The 24,684-nt window shown below is 53.4% G+C and overlaps 1 protein-coding gene across 3 annotated transcripts in view; it reads left to right on the plus strand.

Annotated features, from left to right (window-relative positions):
- The window catches only part of LOC111155980 (ubiquitin specific peptidase 7), a 63,610-nt gene extending 41,909 nt beyond the window's left edge, over positions 1–21,701 (plus strand). For all 3 annotated transcript variants that reach the window (XM_022516477.1, XM_022516478.1, XM_022516479.1), the window contains exons 6-31: positions 440–548; positions 1,464–1,594; positions 1,998–2,052; positions 3,036–3,116; positions 3,216–3,306; positions 5,647–5,729; positions 8,046–8,155; positions 9,873–10,029; positions 11,046–11,190; positions 11,420–11,550; positions 12,076–12,210; positions 12,482–12,583; positions 12,720–12,825; positions 13,586–13,678; positions 13,767–13,834; positions 14,188–14,288; positions 15,206–15,359; positions 16,211–16,278; positions 16,753–16,861; positions 16,951–17,028; positions 17,775–17,875; positions 18,886–18,985; positions 19,864–19,983; positions 20,148–20,219; positions 20,358–20,448; positions 20,726–21,701. In XM_022516477.1, coding sequence (XP_022372185.1) covers positions 440–548; positions 1,464–1,594; positions 1,998–2,052; positions 3,036–3,116; positions 3,216–3,306; positions 5,647–5,729; positions 8,046–8,155; positions 9,873–10,029; positions 11,046–11,190; positions 11,420–11,550; positions 12,076–12,210; positions 12,482–12,583; positions 12,720–12,825; positions 13,586–13,678; positions 13,767–13,834; positions 14,188–14,288; positions 15,206–15,359; positions 16,211–16,278; positions 16,753–16,861; positions 16,951–17,028; positions 17,775–17,875; positions 18,886–18,985; positions 19,864–19,983; positions 20,148–20,219; positions 20,358–20,448; positions 20,726–20,832 — 2,698 coding nt within the window. In that variant the 3' untranslated portion in view covers positions 20,833–21,701. The remainder of the gene's footprint in view (positions 1–439; positions 549–1,463; positions 1,595–1,997; positions 2,053–3,035; positions 3,117–3,215; positions 3,307–5,646; positions 5,730–8,045; positions 8,156–9,872; positions 10,030–11,045; positions 11,191–11,419; positions 11,551–12,075; positions 12,211–12,481; positions 12,584–12,719; positions 12,826–13,585; positions 13,679–13,766; positions 13,835–14,187; positions 14,289–15,205; positions 15,360–16,210; positions 16,279–16,752; positions 16,862–16,950; positions 17,029–17,774; positions 17,876–18,885; positions 18,986–19,863; positions 19,984–20,147; positions 20,220–20,357; positions 20,449–20,725) is intronic.
- Positions 21,702–24,684: the final 2,983 nt, after the last annotated feature.

A 24,684-nucleotide genomic window follows, 5' to 3' on the forward strand; every position in this document is an offset into this window, starting at 1 on the left:
GCAAAGAGAGGGGTCCTGACTGTGCGTTTCTTGCTGACTCCACATGTGACCTAGTATGTATGCCGTGGACCCACACGGGCCAATCGCACAGGATTCACGGTTGTGTGTGAGTGGTGTGTTGGACAAAGAAGGCAGGGCTGCCGTCAGCGGCCTTAAGCTGCTTCTCCAGTGCTGGGTTTGTGCACTTGGGCGAACAGAGCCTGTGACGGTGCTAAGAACTCCTGGCCCCGGTGCTCTTGGTGCCTGGGGGCCTGGCGTTGAGTTTCTCCCTCGGAGGGGTGCGTTGGCCGTTGTTCCCGTGTCAGGATGGTGGGCAGGAGGTGACGGTGCACGGCAGCGCGGGGGCTCGCCGGCATCTCGCCGAATCGCTCCACACACACTGCAGAAGCGAGGAGGTGTCCTGTGCGGTTTTTCCCTCAACCTCCAACTGATCTTGTAGGTGGGATTCAAAGAAGCACACGGGCTATGTCGGTTTAAAGAATCAGGGAGCGACTTGTTACATGAACAGCCTGCTGCAGACTTTATTTTTCACAAATCAACTACGAAAGGTAAATGGATGGTATTTCTCCCCCTCAACCTTCCACCCACCCTGTTGCTCAAGTCCTAAGGGACAAGCAAAGTCCTGTCACCCGACTTTGCCGTGTCCCTCCCAGTACCACAGTGCTGTCTCCAGAGAGGGCCCTCTTTTATGCGAATGCGTATCTTTATTCCTCAGCGTGTGGACACTTGTGAAGCTAACTTGGGGGATAAAAGTTGGCTGGCTAACAGACCTAACTTCATGGGGCTCTGTAGCCCCGTGATACAGTTTGTTGGTTTTTAATACGAAAGCCATTAGCGGCAACATTTGAAAGTTTTATATCAAAACTGAATGGACAAAGCCACTGGCCGTGAAGTCTAATTTTCACTTACAGGTAAAACTTAGGCTCGTGAGAATACTAATAAAAACCACAGACATGCTTTGGCTCTAATGGAGGATAACTAGTCGGCTGTCCCTTTAGAATGCCGTGTGAACAGCACAGAGCGGTGCAGGCGACATGGGCCCCTGGTTGTGGGGGGCCGCTGGCTGGTCTGCTGGCTGTTCCTGCTCCAGCGGCACTGTCGGTCGCTGCCCCGATAGGACGGTGTCGCGGGGACAGGCGGATGTGGGTCATTGCAATGGCACTTAGGTCTTAACCACAGCTTCTGTTCACAAGTAACGTTAAGCTAAAAAGTGTGGCTTTAAGAGGTAGGAAATAAAAGTGGTTCTCTTTGGATGGTGAGCCGTGGGTAATTTTTTAAATTCGTTTTTACTTTCTTGTGTTTTTTATACTGCCTCTAAAGACTTTCATGATTATTGTTTTTAAAACGTCCTGACCTGTTTGGGGGATAGTTACAAGCCCTGTCCACTGCCTTAAGCCGTGGTGATATTAGAAATGATGCTTTCACATAAAATTCCATTTTTATTTCTTAATCAATCATTTTAGGCTGTGTACATGATGCCAACAGAGGGTGATGATTCCTCCAAAAGCGTCCCCTTAGCGTTACAAAGAGTGTTCTACGAATTACAGCACAGCGATAAGCCTGTAGGAACAAAAAAGCTAACAAAGTCCTTCGGGTATGTATCAGAAACCTGCCTTTCCTTCTTCCTTCTCCAAGGAAGAGTCATGAGTGCATAGTAGGAGGATGGAGAGCAGGGTGTAGGCATTTAAGTACACCCAAGTATTTTTATCACCGTACTTGGTTGGTCCTTTTTGGACATAAAGGCTCTGTTTTAGAATTTTGCTTGAGACCTGATTTACCACATAACGATGTCCCCTCACACACGGAGGAGGACAAAGCTGTGGTGTCCTGCTAGAATCCGGGGTGTCTTTAAACCAGGGCCCCCGAAATAACCTCTGGAAATGAATTTCAGAATAATGGCTGATTATGCAGTTTACTTTTTTAAGTCTGAGTTGCTTAATATGCACTTATTTGAAACGCGGAGGATTAAATATAAATGTTCCTTCTCTCTTTCCAAGGTGGGAAACCTTAGATAGCTTCATGCAGCACGACGTTCAAGAGCTTTGTCGAGTGGTAAGTTCTGCGCCGAAATCGTACACTCCTTAACACTGACTGCAACGGAGCAGCATCAGACGCGGTGGCCCAGCTCAGACCTGCTCCATGCCACACGCGCCCGTCCTCAAGCGGGGCAGAACCAGGCCAGGAAGGAGAGGCAGTATCTGTCTCATTTATGAGCCAGAAAAAATGAGCGGAATTGCTGTTGGAGAGGGCAGTGTGAGGGGAAACTTGGATTTACAGAGCAGGAGGTAGTATGGTTTGATTTTGTTAAACTGGTACATCTGCCCCAGTTACTAATCTGAGAAACCGCAGACTGGCCTAAGGAGCTGTCCTGACCCCCTGCTTCGCTGTTAGAACCGGGACTTCCGTTGTCTCTCCAGAGCGTCCTGACTGCCCCCTCGGCACAGAGGTTCTAACTGGGGCAGCCCTCTGTGCAGGAGATTCTCCCCCAAACCGTCTTTAGTCAGTAGCAGATTCCTGTCCTTCCAGTTGTGGTCAGAGATGCACATGGAGACACACACACACACACAACATGAAATGGTTATTCAAGGTGATTGGCTGGGCAAGGTGTGTTTTCTTTTTTGCAGCACTAGCTGGATTGAATCCAGTTCATTAAATATCCATGGACAAACCAGTCAATCCTGTTGACAGGCTCAACCTCATTAATCTCTTGGTGTGGACCAATACGAGTTAAGTTTAGTGCTCAATTTACATGCTTTCCACAGAGGTAAAATAAATATAAAAAATGCTTCTAAAGGCACTACAGATTACTAATTCATTCCAAAGGCTGTACTGAGGTTAATCTCAACTGTTGCATGTAGATATTTTTGTAAATATCCAACCAAGGAAGAAGACTTTGTATGTTTTCATAATTGCATGCTAAAGGTCTTAATATTTATAGTCTAGAGCTCCTTTGACCGTTGAAATTTCCTAGTCAAGTTTCAAATTACTGTAAATTGAGCATAACATTTTCTTAAAGTCACAACTTTCTCTTCCAGTTGCTTGATAATGTGGAGAATAAGATGAAAGGCACGTGTGTGGAAGGCACCATACCTAAATTATTCAGAGGCAAAATGGTGGTATGTGGTTACCAGCTTTCAATAATGATCTTAAGTGATTTAAGAATGAGAGTATTTTGACAATTAATACTTAAGCCATCTTGTTTTCCTTATTTGTAGTCCTACATCCAGTGTAAAGAAGTAGACTATCGATCTGATAGAAGAGAAGATTATTATGATATCCAGCTAAGTATAAAAGGAAAGAAAAATAGTAAGTCCTATGTACATTTTGGCACGACCTTTTGCTCATTTCTGTTTTGCTTTAATGCTTCATTTACCCGAGTGGTTTTTCGTTGAAATACTGCTCAGAGAAGGTAGCCCAAGTGACGAGTGTGCAGCTCGCTGAGCGCACACGGGCTCAGTCCCCCACCTGGCTCAGGCCGCACGGTGTGGCTGCCTAGATGCCGGTGCTTCCCCACCCTGACCTCCCCTTCTCAAAAGAAACTGCTGTTGGGGCTTTTAACTTCCCCTCCTAAGTTGCGTTTGCATACTTGAAATATTTCCAGAGAGGGGATCGTGTGGGTTACAGCCTCTGCTCTGCACTTCCCTGCATCATATCCACAAGGAGCGATAGTGGGTTCGTTTTCACCGCTTGATGGCGGTCCGTGTGGGGGGTGCATCATAGGCATGTCGAAACCATCCTCTCCTTGATGTGGGGGTCTTCAGCGTGGGGCTCTTGTGCCTAAGGCTCCTTGGCTGTTCTGTGCCCAGTTCCGGTGCATGTGTTTGCGTTCACGGTGAGCGGAATTGTTGGCTCCGTAGCGGAAGCCAGTTTCTCAGTTTCTCAGTTCTAGTCCCTCCAGGGCTGTGTGAGAGCAGCCACTGCTCCCCAGCCACAGCGGAACTGTTGGCTCTCAGACCAAACATTCTGATGGGAGTAGGGTGCCCTCTCAGTTTTAGTACACATGTCCCTGAAGGTCATCGACATTGTGGCCTTTCCAAATGCTTACTGGCCATTTGGATATCTTCTTGAACATCAGGAACGTATTCAGTTGACTTAATGTTGTCGTTGAGCAATTCTGTCACCTGGGATTTATGGGTCTGTGTGGATTTACTTGTCATCCTGGGCGCTGTTTCCCAGCTTGTTTGCATGTCTGGTGGTTTGCGTCGCTGGGTGTTGGAGATCCTTAACCTTTTGTTCTGGCGCGTGTCGAAGTGACTTGCACATAGTGTGGTTCTTCGGAGGCTCATTCTGTGCTCTTTCAGGCAGGAGCCCAGCAGTGTTCAGTGAGGGCTGCTTGGGCGCACAGCTGAGGCAGCACCGTTCTGAGTCTTCTGCCTGGAGCTCCACGTGTGTGGGGCTTGTCGCTGTGGCTGGGGGATCAGAGACCGTTCTCAGGCCGGCGTGAGCTCTGGGGCCTGGGCCCCTCCCCCCCGCTACTATCTTTTGGGCGGTTCTTTCCCCGGCCCCAGATGGTTATCTGCCTTCTGTCGGGGAGGGGGGGCTGCTGGGCCCTGTGTGGGTTTCTCTTCCGCACATGAGCTGGGACCGGGGACAGGCTCTTTCCAGATCCCAGTCCTGGACTGCCCGTTGTCCAGGGTGTGAGTTCGTGCAGCACAGGAGAGTGAGGCCCGTGCGTGTCAGTCCGGCTGGAGCAGCGCAGAAGGGCTTCTGCGTGTGCTCGGGGTGCTTGCCTGGCGGTGTCGCTGAGTTGCTCCCCTGCTTGGGGCTCTCCTCTGTTGCTAAATGGCATTTCAGAATTTTGAGTGAAATCAGCCTGTTCTCTGCTTTTTGTGTTAAGGACACCTGCCCTGACATCCAACTGTTCTCTTATCTGTTACTATTTTATCTTTTCTCTTTATCTGTAGTCCACCCAGAATGGTTTTCTGCCCGTGGTAGGATGTCAGGCCTGCCCCTCCGCATGCGGGTCTCTGGTGAACCTGTCACGTGCTCCCCATGCTCTGCACCTCCCCAGCAGTTGGACGTCCTGTCCGTGTGGATTTGCGTTTAGATGCTGTCTTTTGTCCACTGGTTGTCCTTGGCGAATTCTCCATCTTCCCCACGCCCCCTCGCTTTGTTGTGGTTTAATTGACAGAACTGTAAGCTGTTCGGAGGGAGCCTTGTGATTCTTCTGGACACCCTGTGAGAGGAGCACTCCATCCCGGTGAACACACCTGTCCCTGCACAGGGTCCTCTGTGTGCGAGGCAGGGCATTTGAGTTCTGCTGTCATAGCAACGGGAGGTTCTCGGCTCAGTCCCTGTGTTTGATGCTCGGTCCTTGCCCTGATTCATCTTACTCATGTCCCAGCCTGTCCCTCCCATCCCCACGGTCCCGTTCTCGTCCTGCCCGGCTTCAGCTGTAGCTTTATGATAAGTGTTTGGGTCAGAACCATGTCTGTGTTCTTAGAGGTTCCGGACTTCTGCGGAGCCGTGGTGGGGATGGTCGCGGCAGGTGTGGCGGGTCTCGGGCAGGGGTGGGGAGCCGCCGCCCAGGGCTGTCATGCTGTCGGCTCTCCTCCCCTGCCTGAGGGAGGGTTCTGGGACGGCTGCGTTACCATCAAGGCTCCAGTGAAATCGTTGGCTGACTTTCTTCTCTTTCTGTCTTTCAAGTATTTGAATCATTTGTGGATTACGTGGCTGTGGAACAACTAGACGGTGACAATAAATACGACGCGGGGGAGCACGGCTTGCAGGTAACGTGGGAACCGTGGGCCGCCTTCCCCGTCACTGTGTTTTCGCGTCCTTTGCTTCATTTGTGGATGAAACAGGCATTTGTACCTTTTCATCCACTGCTTGTGGTTAGAGCTCGGGTTAGAGCTTGGGGTTTTACTCCTTCGTGCAGACACTGTATTCTGGGGCCTCCGATCGTGCTGCTGGTGGGGCTGAGCTGCGGGCGGGAGGCTGACATGCAGCTTCTCGGGTAGAGCCGTCCCCCAGCACCCGGGAGACCCTGTGCCGCTGTTGGGTGGCGTCTGTGACTCTGCTCCTCTCCTCACTGGTTTCCACCGGGACCTTTTCCTCCTCTTCTGGTTACAGCGGACATTTTGACTCTCTTGCACGTCTGGTTCGTGGTGGTTCGCGCTTAGGCGTGTGTGTGTGAGATGGAGTTCGTTTTCTCAAGGATCAGGACCTGTAGAATGAGGAGTGCATTTTCTTTTGCTTGTTCTGTGAACACGTTGTGTCCCTGCTTGGTTCCACGAAGCCCCACAGGTACTGTCAGCTGCTGGCAGAGCAGTGAACTCTGTGCACGAGGGACTGGTCCGTCTGTGCTCCGGTGGAGAGACACGGACTGCGGCCTGTCCCGGCTGCCGTCAGGCGGTGTGAGCGGGTCAGCTGCGTCCTCACGGATGCAGCTGACGCATGGGCTCAGCAGTTCGCGATTCCCCACACCGTCCCGTGTGTCCCGAACTGGCCGACTTGGAACAGTGTCCCCGCTTTGCGGGGCGTCACGGGTCAGGGTGCTGCGTTGTGTGCGGCTCAGAAAGTCACTTGGCAAACGCGTGGCTGAGATGTGTTCAGGATACACTTCAGCAACTCACAAGAGTTGTCCTGCCACACCGGGTAGTTTGGGGTCCGGGTTTAAGTGGTACCTGAGAATCATGACCTTGGTGGACTGTGGTAGAGAAACGGTTCTTCTAAGCTGCATGGAAACCATGCTGTGCCTTTGTGTGGCAGGTTCCTCGGGTTTTCGTTTTTCTTTGCAGAGGTACTTTGTCCTCTTGAGCAGCTTCAGGAGACATCAGGGCGCCTTGCCTGTGGCTTGTCACAGACCCAGCTCCGGCTGGACGTACCCGGGCCTGGAAGGAAGGTGTGACTGGGAAGCTGGGCTGGGATGAGAGCCCGGGGCTCTGGTAGTAGTAGGGTTGGGCAGAGGCTTATTTTCGTGAGGAAACGCGTGTCGGCCGAGGTGGGGCCCAGGGTGTGGGAGCTGTGGAGTTGGGCCCCCCAGAGGCCTTGTTGAGAAGCGGGCCGCGTTGCTGGTGTGAGGGTCTGTCTGCTGCTGAGTGAGGACCGTCTCCAGAAGTGGGTTGGACTGTAAGCGCCGAGCGTGTGCGCTGCGTCATGTGCTCGGAAGTGACCGTGCCCAGAGTCGAGGGGCAGGAAGCCGCTGACCAGTGTTGTCCCGCCTGGGACCGTGAGCGGCCGCACTCGCTCCAGCCCGGGGGTCCGTGAGCGCGCCTGCTCTCGCGTCGCCGCAGCCCCAGCTTCTGCTTTCCCAGCGCACGATTTTCTGTGTGTTCCTGCTTCCCGCGGGATTTAATGACCGTGTAACACGGCAGCTAGTGATGAAGCCCTGATTCACTTAGCTGCTACCCCGTGTTGGGCGTCAGAATATAATCCGGAGTAAATTGCTCACACGCAAGCTACTTTAGCAAACCTGAGAGAGATCTAAGCGCAACAGTGGACTTCAGTTTCTGGTTGAAGCATCGTTGACGTGCAGCATCGGTTACTCCGGGAGGGCCACACCGGGGTGTGGCGTTCACGTGCTCTGACCCTGGCACGCCTGTGTCTGGGACCTGTGCTGTAACCAGAAGTTCGGATCTCTTGACCCCCCTCACCTCTAGTGGCCCTTCCCACTTCCTATCCCCTGTCCTCTGACAACCACCAGTTCTCTGTTTGAGCTTGGTTCTTTTCTGTATGTGTGTGTGTGTGTGTGTGTGTGTGTGTGTGTGTGTGTAAGATTTTATTTATCTGAGGGAGAGAGGGGTGTGGAGAACGTGCGAGCTGGGGGAGAGGGAGAAAGTCTCAAGCAGATTCCCCTGAGTGTGGAGCTCAACACGGGGCTCGATCTCACGACCCTGGGATCATGACCCGAGTGAAACCAAGAGTCGACGCTTAACCAGCTGAGCCACCCGCAAGCCTGTTTCTTAAACGGCATTTTAAATGCACCGTAGCTGGACACCTGAAGCTCTTCCTCTCCCACCGAATCTCGCTGACCGCTGTTGCTGTCCTTGCTTCAAGGACTAAGTAGGGCTGAACTAAACTTGCATTTCTTTTTCAATGTTCAGGAAGCAGAGAAAGGTGTGAAATTCCTAACTTTGCCACCAGTGTTACATCTACAGCTGATGAGATTTATGTATGACCCTCAGACGGACCAAAATATCAAGATCAATGATAGGTAATCTATAGTGGGGTGTGAAAGTTAAGATTGAGTCATCGCCTGACTTCGGGGGTCAGTCTCAGTGTTTTGTTTGGTCTTTCTATATTTTCAGTCCATCTCTGATGTATTTAGGTCTGTTTCCTGTCTCAGTGTCCCAAGAACAATGGTTTTAAAGGGACTATTTCCCTTAAGGGATTTCAGGGGCTGCTGCTCCCCTTACTCGCTCTTAGGGATCCCCAGCTCCCTCCGCACTGTGGCAGATGAGGTCCCAGAGGGAAGGGGACTTTCCGCTCTGCCTGTTGTGCATTCACCAGAACGTCACTTTTACCTCAGGAGTGGAATTTGATGTTGTATTCGTTTAAGTAGGATTCTCCCAACATTTTGTAACTACTCAGTTGGTATTCTAGAATGTGCTGGAATTTTCAGGAAGATGATGTAGATGTATGTGTGTGCCTTATTGCAGGTGTTTTCCCCATTCTTACAATGCCAGTTAAAAAGAATGATAGTAAATACTTTATCTGGTTTACAATACGGAAGTTTTGTCCTGGTTCGTTTGGGCACAGGGTAGAGGATGGTTAGTCACTCATCAAACTGGAGAGAGAACGGACCCAGTCAGGTTATTTGCCACCAGCCTGCTCTTTGCGCTTTCATTTTTGCCCATCACTGTGGAGTCTCTAAGAAGCCGTCTCCACCACACATCACAGACTGCAGCCAGCTTGCCGGTGTGTGTCTCTAGGCCCTCACCTTGTTTTTGTTTGTCTGTTTGTTTGCTTGTTTTTTTAGATTTTTTTATTTATTTATTTGACAGAGATCACAAGTAGGCAGAGAGGCAGGCAGAGAGAGGAGGAAGCAGGCTCCCGCTGAGCAGAGAGCCCGATGCAGGGCTCGATCCCAGGACCCAGGGATCATGACCCGAGCCGAAGGCAGAGGCTTTAACCCACTGAGCCACGCAGGCGCCCCTGTTTTTGTTTGTTTTTATTGGCATTAGTTGCCAGCATGAAAAAAAGAAATCATGAGATTTCGCATAAAAGCCCAGATTTTTGGCATCCTTTAGGAATTCTGAACATTTGGCAGAGCAGCCAGGATTGGGCGGCACTGGGCTGGGGTGGCTGCCCCTTCAGGCTCCATGTGCTTGATCTCCTCCGAGTCCTTGCCAACCCGCCTCTCAAGGCACTTCTCCTGATTAACTTTGACCATGTTGTTAAAATGTTTACGGACCCCAGTCATTTAAAGGCAGGTCAAGTTCAGTATGTGAACTAGAAATCACGGGGCACAGGGGATCCTTTCTTCCATGTCTTACCTGTTCAGATCTGATGTCCCGTGTTTCTCAGACTCAAGTATATGCTCTGTGGTCTATGAGCTGGGCAGTCAGAATTACTCGTTAGTAACATTGGAATTATCCGCATCCTAGAGAAGTCATGGTGTATGTTTATCACAAGACTGGCCATTGTGTAATATCTTCAATGTAAAATTCTGTCCAGTATCTCAGTGCGCTTAGAGGCATTTTCCTGCTGCCTGGCTTCAAGTTTCTTCTGATGTCTGAGTAATTAAGTGTTTGATGAATGGGAGCTGCCTCAGAAGTAGTTCATGGGACCTCCTGGGTCCCATTGATGCTTCCCTTTCCAGATAAAGATTAGCCAGTAAATTAGACCGTCTAGCAATAAATAAAAGCCTAAAGGTAAACTATTTCACGTGTGAATGAAACCTGGATTTCTTTAAAAATGTTTTTTGATAGGTTTGAATTCCCAGAACAGTTACCACTCGATGAATTTTTGCAAAAAACAGATCCTAAGGACCCTGCAAATTATATCCTTCATGCAGTCCTGGTTCACAGTGGAGATAATCATGGTGGACATTATGTGGTTTATCTGAACCCCAAAGGGGACGGCAAAGTAAGTGCTGGGCAGGGGGTGGAGTTGGATGTGATGGTGTGTAGGGCATTCACCCTGACCCTGAGCTGTGCCTTTGTCCATGCCTGTCGGGTGGCCTGGACAGCGAAGGAGTCCACTCTGGGCTCTGGGGTATCTGTGTGCCCTCATGCATTAATCGCTGCTACTTCAGAGGTGAATAGTAAATCAGTGATTATACGTGGTGTGCCTCTTGTTATTAGTGTCGAGCTTGGCCCTTTATCCCTTCGTATGTCCAGTGAGGCATGTATTTGGCACTTACGGATGCCAGCAGAGTCCTCCCCACGGCCCGGGCCTGGGTGGGGGCCCCTGTCGATTGCAATCCCTCTGGGTGCCTGGTGGTCCCCACTTGGTGACGCACCGTCTTCCCCTGGTTTGCCTGGATCTGCTCTCGTAGTCTTCCCCAGGGGACAAGGGTGTCCTCGGGGTCTGTGTCCAGGACCCTAGGGCCAGTGAGGAACCGAGCAGAGGCCAAGCCCGCCTCGCTTGACCTGAGAGTTGGTGGAGGGACCCACACGGCACCAGACCACAGTGAGCCTTTCACTGTGAGATTTAGTACTGTTGAAAGTGACTCGGTCCACAATGAGATGGGAAGATCAGTATAATGTACAACTCTGCTGACTTTTATTTAAGTCAGGCCCTCACTTGCTGAGATAATATGTCATGATAGGATCAAATGTCTCCTTTTAATTTCATAACTACACCATAAAATTCAGCTTTACTAGCAGAGGGAGGTGTGCCCTGTCTGATTATCTCAGATCTGTAAAGAGTTGTATGGTCTATTGATTCCCAGTTGAAGTGGGCTGATGGCGTGTAAGACAGAACAGCCAACAGATGCGCCTTCCCGGTCCCCCCGAGTGCGGGCTGGGGTCGGCCAGGGTGCCAGGCAGCTCGGTGGAGGCCCCCTGGTTTGGCACATCCTCGGGTGCCTTGTTTTAGGAAAACCCCACCTCTTCCCCTGTGCGCTTTATCTCTGCACGTCTCCTTGCTCTCCCTGCCAGTGGTGCAAATTCGACGACGACGTGGTGTCCAGGTGTACGAAGGAGGAGGCCATCGAACATAACTACGGGGGCCACGACGACGACCTGTCTGTGCGGCACTGCACCAACGCCTACATGCTGGTGTACATCAGGGAGTCCAAGCTCAGTGAGTAGTGCCCCTCGCTCGGCTCAGCTCGGCTCTGTGGGCCCGAGTCCCCGCTCCCGGGGTGCTCTCCTCCACCGGGCTCACGTGGCCTCCTGGCCAGCTGGGTGGGGCGTGTGGGTTTTCATGTGGACTCTCGGTCCCGAGGACTTGGATTTGAAGATGACTGTGTTGACGAGGACATGGCATTGGGGCCTTCTGAGGAGGTGAGTGACCGTACTTTGTCATGCAGGTGAGGTTTTACAAGCGGTCACCGACCACGATATCCCTCAGCAGCTGGTAGAGCGACTCCAGGAGGAGAAAAGGATTGAGGCGCAGAAGCGGAAGGAGCGGCAGGAAGCCCACCTCTACATGCAAGTGCAGGTCGGCCCCCGGACTGGGCTGCGCACTGTCTGTGCTAGGGTGTCGTGTGTGGGGGCAGGGGGGGCAGGGTGGCGGGGGAGGGCCGGCCAACGGTGGGAGGCGGTGCTCCAGACCATAGAGAAACGTAACCGGTGACAGGGAAGGAAGGAGACCTGGACAAGGGGGTGAACTTTTCGAGAAGGTTTGGGTTCATGGTTCGGTCGCTGCTCTCCGCAGGTTGGTTGCCTGGGAAGAGAAACGCGCTGAGCCTCCTGGCTGGGCCTGGGCAGTAACCCGAGGCACCAGGCAGTGGGCTTCCAGCTCGCCCTGCAGGGAGGGCGTGTGAGTGTGTGGGGGCGCAGGTGTTCGTACTTTCTGACTCAGCACCGATTCCATCCTTCGTCATCTTGATTCTTGTCTGCTTGGGTCTCCTGAAGAAGGGTGCTAGAAACAATGAGATTAGCTCATGTTACTGTTGAAACTTTGCTTTGCTCGGGGTGGTCTCACGGTTGGAAACTCTGTTGCGTGTTTTCTGTGTATTTTCAGATAGTTGCAGAGGACCAGTTTTGTGGCCACCAAGGAAATGACATGTACGATGAAGAAAAAGTGAAATACACTGTGTTCAAAGTATTGAAAAACTCCTCCCTGACTGAATTTGTCCAGAACCTCTCTCAGACCATGGTGAGTGCCGGCCGTTCTGGGGGTGGTTGTTTTGACTTCCAGGTTCTGCCTCCTTTCCTCACTCACTGGACCAGCAGGGACCAGGCATTCAAGCCCTGGCGTACTGGGGACCCTGATGGGGACGGCGGGGTGGTGGGTGGTCTCTGTTGTCCAAGTCAGCAGGGAGAGCTCTGTTGTTTTATTTCTTCTAATCCTGGAATCCTGGCATGCATAAGGAATTAAAGTACGAGCTGATTTTGTTTTAATTAATTTAGCTTTAATTTTTTTTCAGGGATTTCCACAAGATCAAATTCGATTATGGCCCATGCAGGCGAGGAGCAATGGAACCAAACGGCCCGCCATGTTGGATAACGAGGCAGACGGCAACAAGACGGTGAGGGCCATGTGCGGGAGGCGCCGGGCGCCGCCGTGACTTGTCTGCCTCTGGCCTGCTGACTCGTGGGTGGCTGTGGTCTTCACTCTCATTGGCCCCTGAAGTAGTCTAACACCAGCGTCTCTTTTGGAAATAGATGATTGAACTGAGCGATAATGAAAATCCATGGACGATATTCCTGGAGACCGTTGATCCGGAGCTGGCTGCCAGCGGGGCCACGTTACCCAAGTTTGACAAAGATCGTAAGTGTCCCTGGAGCAGCAGCACTGGATCCCAGCGTCTAGACACACATGGGGTTTGGTGTCCTTCCTTTGCCGTGGAGTCCAGTTCCAGATACTCCCCGGACCCCTTCCCATGCTCAGGCTTCTTGGCGAAGCCGAGTGGGCCCGACTGGCTGCTGGTGGCAGCCCGTGGCCGTGCTGAGTCCTTGTGTCCTGTTGTGGCCTCGGCCCTGTGGTTTCCTGCGTGCCCCACGGGCTGCCGCAGAGCAGGGCTGCAGGCGCTCCCTGCCGAGGGCTGGGTAGTCAGTCTTTCACACTCGTGGGCCATTGTGGCCTCTGCCCTTCGTCAGGGGCCGCAGAGAAGGCATTGGTGAACAGGTTGGCTGTCTTCTGGCATGGCTTTGTTTGACATAACACGTGGGTCAGAGCCTGCTAATGCTCTCTCTGAAACGGTCACTTGTTCCTGCTGCAAGGACACACAATATTAGCGTTTTCTCACGGCAGCACTCAGCTAGCTGGTTAGTACCTGGCCTTGAAAATAAGATGCCTGATAAGGTTAAGGCCCTCAGTCCCATCCTCACTGCCTCGGATTAGTGTTTCCCGGGGGCCCAATGTGTGGAATGACACTGGAGTCTAGGGTCATTCAGTCTTTGATGAACCTCGGCGGACACGATGGCTTTCGGGTGCCAAAGGCTGTCATTTTGGTTGTCTCTTGTTCATGTTTTTGGAACATTGTCCCACGTGGTAAGATCCTAACAAATCCTGTTTATTAATCTCGTAGATGATGTCATGCTATTTTTGAAAATGTATGACCCCAAAACACGGAGCTTGAACTACTGTGGGCACATCTACACACCAATATCCTGTAAAATACGTAAGTCCTCTTGCCCTCACCCTCGCGGTTGGTTTTGCTCAAGTCTTGGTTCATCACAGCTTTGGATTCTTGTTTTCCTCGAATGCAGGTGACTTGCTCCCGGTTATGTGTGACAGAGCGGGATTTATCCAAGATACTAGCCTTATCCTCTATGAGGTTTGGACGGCTTGTTGTTCTGTAAACACTGTATCGTTTGTGGTTTGGGGAGGGCTCTTCTCGTTTGTTCTGCTGCCCTGGCTTCATCGTTTGTGAAGTCGGCAGCTAAGTTGGTGGGGCCGGCTGGTGTTGAGGTGAGGGTCACAGTTGTAGAAGCCTAGATGTTTTTTTTCCCCTCACTCGGGCTCAGGGATCATTACGTCTCTGCGGATGGTAATGTTCCCGTTAGCATTTTCACTTACTAGAAATGTAGGGCAGAGAGAACGGAATTCTCCGGGAGAGCAACTGCAGCGTCGGGCCGTGTGGAACACGGACAGACGCTCACCGGGAGCCTTTCTTCTCTTTCACTGTAGGAAGTTAAACCGAATTTAACAGAGAGAATTCAGGACTACGACGTGTCTCTTGATAAAGCCCTTGATGAACTAATGGACGGTGACATTATAGTCTTCCAGAAGTAAGTACTTTTTGAAGGACTGAATCACTTTGTACTCATAGTTTTCCCATCAGCCGCAGAAGTAGGAAACAAAACTGTGTCAAGACCCTGAGTTAGTCAGATTCTGTTCGAAGTAGCTGAGAATGTGGATAGAAGTTGGCCTCTCTCTCAGTTTGGGGACTGTGGGCAGTGAACCTTTTCCTCATAGAACGAACGGTTTCCTAAGAATCAGTGACGAGCACTGCAGCTCCGAGCGGGGCCGCAGCCCGGCCAGCAGCAGGGTGGTTTTCCCGCCCCTCGGCGCGAGCGTCCCCGACACGCACCTGCATAGGGGAATCGTTGAAGTCCCTGTGCCTGTCACACCAGCAGGTCTATGGTCTTAGATGCTTTGTCTGCAGGCAGCCTCGCCAGGGCTCCTGGAGAAGCATCTGGCCGTGGCAGTGTCGAACACGGGTCATGGGGATCCCACGAGCACCGGGCTTGGCGGACGTAGGTTTGGAGGGCCAGGTAGTAAATATTTTAGGCTTCGTGACTACTCGGCCTTGCTGCCTTAGCAGGAAAATGGTTGCCTGTCAGCTCCGGGTCAGCATAGCCTCTGCCGTGAGGCACGTCCTGCCGAGTCCCTCCCTGTATATAAAAGAGGAGGACACGGTTCTGTGTTTGTATCGAGATAAGGAGCAGCAGGTGGGTTTGCATGGGCACGTGGGAGGCTCAAAGCATACCCTCTAGTGTGGTGGCCGTTCCTTACTGTCCTGGCTGACAGAGCAGCTGGGACAGACTCCAGACTCCTAGCAGCCACAGGGTTAGTCAGAACTTCTGTCCATAACTGTCTGTGTCACTGTGGTTTGAGAGGTGGTGCCTTTTTATTTCTTTTTAAAAAACCACTGTGCCTGGCTTGGATTTTGATACAGTCTGCATTCTGTGTCTTTCTCCCCCAGGGATGATCCTGAAAATGATAACAGTGAATTACCCACTGCAAAAGAATATTTCCGAGACCTCTACCACCGTGTCGATGTCATTTTCTGTGATAAAACAATCCCTAATGATCCTGGATTCGTGGTTACATTATCAAACCGAATGAATTATTTTCAGGTATTTGATAAAGGCTCTTTCCCCTTCAGATTCCACATCAGAGAGACCGAGTCCTTTTTAAAAAGGAAGGGGTTGCTGAGGGAGCTGACGGGCTCGGTTCCGGAGGAAGGGCAATGGCCCCGTGGTCTGAGTGGTTCTTGACGGGATTGGTGCTAGCGCTGCCCCCCGACTCCCATCCCATCCACCCCGGCACGATACGGTTTCGGAGATGGCAGTCTCTAGAACAGCTTTGTCTGTTACAGCTTGCCACCGGCAAGTAAACCTGTAGACCTCACCATTAAAAGTGAGAGACCGTTGGGGCACCCGGGTGGCTCAGTCGGTTTGGTGTCTGTTTCTTGATCTCAGCTCAGGTCTTAGTCTCAGGGTTGTGGTTTCAGGCTAAAGGGTTTTTTTTTTTTTCCTTTAAAAAATGCTTTTTTAGGGGCGCCTGGGTGGCTCAGTGGGTTAAGCCACTGCCTTCGGCTCAGGTCATGATCTCAGGGTCCTGGGATCGAGTCCCGCATCGGGCTCTCTGCTCAGCGGGGAGCCTGCTTCCCCCTCTCTCTCTCTCTCTCTGCCTGCCTCTCTGCCTACTTATGATCTCTCTCTGTCAAGTGAATGAATAAAATCTTTAAAAAAAAATGCTTTTTTAATAGCTAATTTCACCGATGTGCTGCTGGGGAAACGCCGGGGAGTGGTTTATTCTCAGCGGGTGGTGGATTTTTAGGCCATGAAAATTCAGGCTGTTTATATCACAATTTTTTATTAAGAACATTAGGTAAATAGTTAATGGTAAAGCTAATAAGCAAATTTCAGTTCACTCCCCAACACGAGCCTTCTTTTCTGACTTTGGGTCCCTTCCTTCCTCCCAGGTTGCAAAGACAGTGGCCCAGAGGCTCAACACTGACCCCATGTTGCTCCAGTTTTTCAAGTCTCAAGGGTAAGGCGGGCCCCATCGCCTCGCATCAGGGTCTGTACTGCCTGCTCTCCAGAGTTGATCCGGACACTGTGGAACCAGTCCCCTGAGTGGGGGCCGCGGCACCTGACATGCCCCTACTTAGTTTCCGATAGAGAGTGGTCACCTCACACATCCTGACCGCACTGCTTCCTGACGTCCGAGGCACGGGCGGCCTCACCCAGAGCCCGACGGACTTTTTAGATCCATGACCCCCCATGTCTCCCGCGCATCCAGCCAGGTCCACCCCAGCCAGGCTCGCGCGCACCGTGTCCCCATTGCCGAGAGCGCAGGTGGGGCCCCCGGGGGCCTAAGGGCTCTGGAAACAGGAGTGTGGTGGGAAGCCTTGTGCCAGGCCCACATTTTGGCTCTGGGCGTAAGGGCAGTGGTTTGTTTTATGCTCACGGGTGTCTTAGGTGAACAAACAAGTCATTTGTTTTATGCTTTTTTGTTGTGTAGTTACAGGGACGGCCCGGGTAACCCTCTTAGACATAATTATGAAGGGACTTTAAGAGACCTCCTGCAGTTCTTCAAGCCTAGACAACCTAAGAAGCTTTACTATCAGCAGGTATGAGTCCGAATTCAGGTAACCGTGGTTGTCAGGACAAGGCTTGGGTTTTGTGGAGACGGATCTGACAGTCTCTCTTTTCTCAACAGCTTAAGATGAAAATCACAGACTTTGAAAACAGACGAAGTTTTAAGTGTATTTGGTTAAACAGCCAGTTTAGGGAAGAGGTACGTGCTTTTTAATGATACGAATTTTTATTTGTTTTTATTTTCATTGGTGTGTGTTTAACGTTTGTCTGTCTAGCCCTTGAAAACTAAAACAACGAAAGAAGGGTGTTAGTGGCCCTTGGTCCCCCTCCTGCCACCACCACTGCTTCTCGAACTGTTTCTTCCTCTGCCCGGCCCCCTGGGCAACAGCAGGGGGCCTGAGAGCCGGGGGTTGGGGGTGGAGGATGCGGACACCCGCTGTTAACCGAGGGCGAGCCGTGCCCCCATGAGGTGGTTGGTGGCTCTAGGAGGTCCGTCCCTACTCGGACCCAAGCGTTTCACCTTTGTAGCTGGGCCAGTTTTGAATGGCCGTGCATGCCATGAGCCATAAACATGCTCATCTGGGTGGATCCGTAGGCTGACATCCTCCAGTCCAACTCGGGTCGTTGTCGAGGCTGACACTCTCTCCCGGTGTCACTTTGCTCAGAGAGCAGACTAGGAGGTGGCCTTCTGTGCGGGGGTTCGCTGAGACGCCGTCCTGTGAATGGCAACCTTCTGGCATCAAAGCGGCATTTCTCAGACTCCCCTGGGGTGGGGCCGGGGGTCAGAGTGCGCGCGTCGGGGCGTTCAGGGTGGGGGTGTCCTGATGTGGGGGGGGGGGCTTGGGACAACTGAACATCTCGTGCAGTGTTTTCCCCTCTTCCAGCAGCGTGGGTGTGTGTGAGCAGAGACCCCCTTATGCTTTCTTTCCTCTTGCCCTTTGCTAGGAAATAACACTCTATCCTGATAAGCACGGGTGCGTCCGGGACCTGCTGGAAGAATGTAAAAAGGCTGTTGAGCTCGGGGAGAAGGCGTCAGGGAAACTTAGGCAAGTATTTCCTGAAGTTGGAGGCATCCCGGGAGAGGTGCTGGCCCTGGGTCCCGCGGCCGAGTTACTGGACCCGTGCTCAGGGGCCGACCGGCTCTCGGCCTGGCTTCTGTGACAGTGTATAAATACGTCATAGCCGAGCCATATTTCCTTCCTTCCTTCCCTGTCTCCTGATCGTTACTAAGATGTAGTAAAGATGAGATTCGGGTAGAAAAGTCAACGCCCGGGGTGTTGGGGTGGCCCAGTCAGTAAAGCGTCTGCCTTCAGCTCAGGTCCTGGGAGCGAGCCCCGTGTCAGGCTCCCCGCTTCTCCCTCTCCCTCGGCCTGCCGCCTGGCCTTCTTGTGCTTTCTATCTCTCTGTCAGATAAATAAAAAAAATCTTTAAAAAAAAAAAAAAAAAAAAAGTTGACACAGTGGAGAGAGGATTGAAGTGCAAATCAGCCGAAACTGGGCAGAGCTGCTCTCGGTTGCATTTGAGAAAACCAGGCGCTTCTGACCCGTGAAGCTGATTCTCCGCCTGGAGACAGAAGCCCGGACTCGGCGGGCAGCGTGCGTGTCAGAGTCGGGCCCGCTCGCCCTGGTGCCCTACCGTCTGCTCCCAGGACAAAACAGGCCTTGGGGCTGTTCGGTTCCCGGAACGTTTGCTCCGTGATACTAATAACAGAATGAGATCTTTATTCTCTAATGAGTGCAGGAGCAAAACACCACAAGTCCTGCCAGTTGGGAACCATCGTGGGCACAGGGCACGCAGCTCCTGGACGCTCGGTTTCCGCTCCACCCTCCGCCCGCATGGGGCCGCGTTGCCTCGGACGCAGGGGCCGCCGACCGGGGTTGTCCGGGGTTGTGCGTGTGCTCCCCGACGATGCCCACTTTGCACCTTTCAGCTCTCTGAAGAGGAAGAAAATATGCAGCTGTCGATAGCTATTTGATAAAGAATTTCTTCTTAGGAAGCTACTCATCCGTCTTTTTCCCACACAAATTGAGGCTGTTCACTCCCCTGTTCTGTGCAGGCTGCTGGAGATTGTGAGCTACAAGATTATTGGTGTGCACCAAGAGGACGAGCTGTTAGAATGCTTATCCCCAGCGACGAGTAGAACGTTCCGAATCGAGGTAACCGGCCCTCCCTGTGGGTGCCCTGGCCAGAGCGACGGCCACCCGCCTCCCTCCTCCGAGGGCACCGACTTGCGGGCGTGGCCCCCGTGCCACGCATGGTCCCCGTAGAGACCGTTCCTTGCAGCTGCTTTGCTCTTACACGTCTTGGGAAGTTAATGTTTCGTCGTGACAGAATTTACATAATGTAGAATTCTCCTCTCTCAGCGCTTCAGGCATGTGCAGCTGAGCGGCCCTCCCCGCCATATGTGTCTGCGCATGTCGGTCCCCTTCCCACACAGCTCCCCGCCTGCTCTCCCCTGCCCCAGGCACCATGTCTTTGACTGCCAGCGGTCCCCATATATGTAGGGTCGTAGAGGCTTGTGCTCAGGAGTGAATTCTGAATACGGGCCACAAGCACATCTTCTGGCCAGAAGCTGGGGCTCCGTGTTGACGGAGGAGTGGCTGGGATTTCCAGTGACGTCATTCGGTCTCCCCAAACTCAGAGTTTCTTTAAGAAAATGCAGATGCCGGGCGCCTGGGTGGCTCAGTGGGTTAAGCCTCTGCCTTCGGCTCAGGTCATGATCTCGGGGTCCTGGGATTGAGCCCCGGATTGGGCTCTCTGCTCGGCGGGGAGCCTGCTTCCCGCTCCACCCCTTCTGCCTGCCTCTCTGCCTACTTGTGATCTCTCTCTGTCAAATAAATAAATAAAATCTTTAAAAAAAAAAAAAAAATGCAGATGCTTTCCACCTCCGAGGTCTCATCCTAACAAGACCTGGACGTGGTGTTGGGCCAAGATAAGCCTCAGCTGCGTTGTCGGAGCAGCGAGTCAGAAGCGAATGCGGCCTTGGTGTGCATGGACCGCGTCGCTCAGCTGCGTGTCTCCTCTGGGTCTGCAGGAAATCCCTCTGGACCAGGTGGACATAGACACGGAGAACGAGATGCTGGTCACCGTGGCGCATTTCCACAAGGAGGTGTTCGGGACGTTCGGTGTTCCGTTTCTGCTGAGGATACACCAGGTGAGGGCTGGGCTGCGAGGTCGAGGACCCACCGCCCCCGGTGCTGTGGGCTTCGCGCTGCTGAGCCGGGGCCCCTGCCCGCTGGGCGGATGCGGAGCTCTGCTGGCGTCCACGCGGGCCGCACGCAGGTGAGTGTGCGCACACGTGTCCTTCACCGTCCGCAGGGCGAGCACTTCAGAGAAGTCATGAAGCGGATTCAGAGTCTGCTGGACATCCAGGAAAAGGAGTTCGAGAAGGTGCGTGCCTTGGGCACTTGGGAGGGGTGTACGCGCTGCGCCCCGAAATCTCGGCTCAGGAAGCAGCTGAGACTTGGGCCAGAGGGGAGCGTGTGCTTGCGCCTGGAATTCACGGAGGAGGGCCCTTCTGTCTTTCAGTTTAAATTTGCCATTGTGATGATGGGCCGACACCAGTACATCAACGAGGATGAGTATGAAGTGAACTTGAAAGACTTTGAGCCCCAGCCTGGTAAGCGCCCTTCCACGGGCCGAGCAGCGGGCGGCCCACCCCGGGTTCTGGTGGCGTCTGTGCATGTGAAGCAGGGAGGAGCGGTGCGTGGCCACGGTCACGTCGGTGGCTCACTGGCAGGGCGCACCGACTGGGAAGCCACTGGCACGGTCTGTGAGGGTGGGTGGGGCTTGGCTCCGAGCCCCAACTTCCCCAGGAGCGGCCCGAAGGGCCGCTGGCCCTGCCGCTCCTGGGCTTGCTGTCCGTCCGGTCTCAGCCGTGTCTCTCTCTCCACCAGGTAACATGTCTCACCCTCGGCCTTGGCTAGGGCTCGACCACTTCAACAAAGCCCCAAAGAGGAGTCGCTACACTTACCTGGAAAAGGCCATTAAAATCCATAACTGACTTCCTTACCCAGTGTGTGCAAGGCGAGGGGCCGTGCGTGGGTGTGTGCCCCTTTTTAACAGCCTAGAACTTTGGTCCACGTGCACTCTGTCCGAAGTCTTCAGCAAGAGGGTTTGCTGCTGATGTTAATTTTATTTTGTTGAGGCTGTTCAGTTTGGCTTCTCTGTATCTATTGACTGCCCTTTTTGAGCAAAATGAAGGTGTTTTTATAAAGCTTGGATGCCAATGAGAGTTATTTTACGGTAACCACAGTGCAAGGCGACCGCCAGCATAACGGGGGTGGGGGAAGGGGCGAGGGCTGCGAGGCTCTGGCGAGAGGCCTCTGGTGTGTTCCCAGTGGGCGGAGGCCGCCCGGCTGCCTTCCTGGGGTCGCGGTCTCCGGCCGCCGCTGGGCTCGCGTGGAGGCTCGTCTGCCGTATTTCCCTCCGTTCTACTTGCCATGACCTTCTGTGCATCTGTAAAGGCAAAACAGAGAAACTCACAACCTAATAAATAGTGCTCTTTCCTTCACTGCGTGTTCTGTCCCCCTTCCTCGGTCCTCCTCCCGCTGCCTGGGTCTCCGTAAATGTGTCTCAGCCGCCAGCCACTACCATTCCGCAGCCGCGCACGCTGTGGAGGCGCCGGATACGGATGCGGGCCTGGCGGGCGGTCCCGGGTCTTTCTGTTCACTTGGAAGCACCGGGCAGACGGAGGTGTGCTCTGCTGCCCCTCGCAGGCCTAGCGAGCTCACCGTCCCTGCGAGCAGTGAAGCGGGTGTCGGTGGAAGTTCTCGAAGCGGAACAGACGGAATGAGACAAGGAGGGCCTTTTGGCAAAGAGGGCACGCTCACTAGTGGTCAGTAGGCTGTCGACTTTGTAAAAAAGTTAAAAAAAAAAAAAAGAAATGAAATTGTATATTTAATGAATGAACATGTACAATTCGCCACTGGGAGGAGGTGACTTTGTTGGGTGCATTTAAGTGACTGTCACTGATGTTGATACTCATTGTGTGTAGTTTTATTTCAGTCCCAGGCTTGTTTCTTTTTATTTTGGAGCTAATGCTGGCTGCGCGTCTAGTTTTGAGAGCAGTAAAATAGAATCAGCAGATCACACTTATTTTTCATCCTTTTCCGGGATTTTTGTTTGTTTCTGTAGCAGCAGTGTACACCAACTCTTCCTGTATATTGCCTTTTTGCTGGAAAATGTTGTATGTTGAATAAAATTTTCTATAAAACCTACAATCCGCTGAGTGGCGTGGAGGTTGAGGGAGGTCTCCGTTCCCCCTGCTGGTCGTGTTGCTCACGGATGTTCCTGGCTTCCTGGGGGTTTTGGATTTTGCCTTCCATTTAAGGCGAAAATGGACCGTTTAAGCTCAAGCAAGAGGAGGTTTTCCGGGAGGAACCCGGGCACACAGGAGGCGGCTGGAAATACTACTGGAACAGTGGGAAGTGATGCCCAGACCCGTCCGTGCAGGTTCCTGGGCTCTGCGCTGGTCTGGATTCAAAATGACTTTTGTTTCCAGGTTTCCACGGCCTCGTGTGTGTCTTTGCTCCCCAGGAGCTGTCTCCCGAGGCGTGCGGGTGGCACGTTGTAGGGGTGTCCCGTGCGCGCCCCGAGCCCTGCTGCCGTAGGAGGAGGTGTGGCCAGGCCAGCGAGGCCTTTGTCTGTGTATGACTTTGGGCATCATTACGTGGTCGATCTTCTGTTTTCGCTTTGGCCGTGGCTCGGTTCTGGTCGGGGTGCTGGCAAGTGTTGTCCCCAAAGCTGTTGAGTGACTGTTCTTACGAAGGGCTGGCCGTGTGGACGTGTTCTGCGTTTGCTTGTCCGTTCCCTCCCAGCTGGGGGCTTGAGTGTCCGAGTTGATAAAACAGTTCTTTGGGGCACGGGGTGGAACTGCCTTTAGCTCATTCTAAACCCCGAGGACGTTCCCGTCTGTTGACGGCCATCTGACTCCCCAGACAGATGCGTCCCTTGGGAACGTGATGGCACGTGAGTGTGACCTGCACGTGGGCGCCGTGGGCAGAGAGAAGCGGCCTCGCTTTACCAGTGAGGAGAGGTCAGTCTTGCCTTTGCCTTCCCTCAGGGTTCCCTGCAGGGAGGAAGCGCCGTCCCACGGGGACTGCAGGGGCGTCTTTGGACCGCGTTGCTGGCCTTGCTCGGAGCGCCAAGGCCGCAGTCTCGGGGAACCCCGCTTCCAGTGGGGTGGGGGCGGGTGTAGCCGCGGTGGTGGCCGGCGGGGTCTGCGTTCGGACCGATGGCAGGTGCGGCTCTGGTGCTGAATGAGGCCGCAGGGTAAGGCACCCCGACCGCGTTCTGTGTTGGATGCGGGACAGCGGACTCTCAGGACCGTGTCTTCCCAGGCGGGCCTCGGCCAAGGCTTTCCCGCCGCGCGTCCCTGTTGGCTTTGAGGCGCGGCGGAGGTGCGCGCGTGGTGTCGGGGACGGACACCCGTGCGGAAAGCACCGTGCGGGGCAGACGCTGGCGCTGGGGGCCCGAGCTCAGCTCCCCGGTGCCTCGGCTCGGCTCAGCGCTGCTGCCCGAGTCTGGGAGCGGCCACCCCGTCTTACGAAGCCTGGGTTCCAGCAGAACTTGATAAAACTGGGCGAGGGTGCTCAGAGCCCCCCGACCCCGCCGTGGAGGGGCCGGGAGCCGGGGCGGTGTTTGGTGGCTGGAACGGTCGGTCGGTGGTTGGCCTGTGTGGGAGCGGCTGTCCAAGATCACCCTTGACGCCAGGCCTTGGCCCTGACGGACACCACGGATGGCTGTGTCTGACGTTGTGTGAGAGCCTTGTGCCCCCGCGGAGTCCAGTCGGGGGGGCCGCAGTCTCTCCCTGCATCTGGCTGTGTCTGTGTGGCCCGGGGCACACGACTGCCGAGCCCCGGACGTGCCGCCCGAGGGGCTGAAGGTGGGTTTTTAATTTAACTTAAATTGCTGCAAGTCGTTAATGAGCTCCACTGTGTTAGAAAAGCCATTCACTTTTTTTTCTTTTTTAGGATTTTATTTATTTGACAGAGCACAAGCGGGGGAGCAGAAGGAGAAGCAGGGATCCCCAATGGGCTCCATCCCAGGAGCTTGGGATCATGACCTGAGCCGAAAGCAGATGCTTAACTGAGCCACCCAGGCGCCCCTGGAAAAGGCTGTTCTAACCCAATTTTCTCTATGTTACGGGTTGTTCCAGCAGTTAGTTCACTTGGAGCCTCTACTTAAAACCTAAAACAGGGGCGCCTGGGTGGCTCAGTGGGTTAAAGCCTCTGCCTTCAGCTCGGGTCATGATCCCAGGGTCCTGAGATCAGGCTCCACGTCGGGCTCTCTGCTCAGCGGGGAGCCTGCTTCCTCCTCTCTCTCTGCCTGCCTCTCTGCCTACTTGTGATCTCTGTCAAATAAATAAAATCTTAAAAAAAAAAAAAAAAAAACTCAAAAAACCCAGAACCTAAAAACTAGTGGGTTTGCCTGACCTTTTCATGAGTGCAGAGCCTTCTGGGCTCTCATTGGATGGGAGCAGAGTTAAGACGGGGCCTCCCGAGCTCCTTTGCCTTGCCAGCGGGGGACGGGAGCCTGCGCGGACTTGCTTTCCCACCTTTCCCTTTGCGGCCCTTTGTGGAAGGCTTTGAAGCCAGAACCACGGGGTTCTCAGAGGGGGCGGAGCAGAACTGTAGGGCGGGTCCCTGCAGGTCTGCCCACTGATGGAGGGATCCAGGAGTGGGCACGCGTGTTCATACCACCATCTGCCTGGAGCTGGTAAAGGCTCGAAGGTGTGATAAAAGGCGCCTGGGTGGCTCAGTCGGTTCAGCTTCTTATGCCTTTGGTTCAGGTCATGATCGCAGGGTCCTGGGATCGAGTCCCGCGTTGGGCTCCCTGCTCAGCAGAGTCTGCT

Source organism: Enhydra lutris, unplaced genomic scaffold, assembly GCF_002288905.1.
Source record: "Enhydra lutris kenyoni isolate GAN:26980312 unplaced genomic scaffold, ASM228890v2 scaffoldscaffold45, whole genome shotgun sequence".
NCBI lineage: Eukaryota > Metazoa > Chordata > Mammalia > Carnivora > Mustelidae > Enhydra > Enhydra lutris.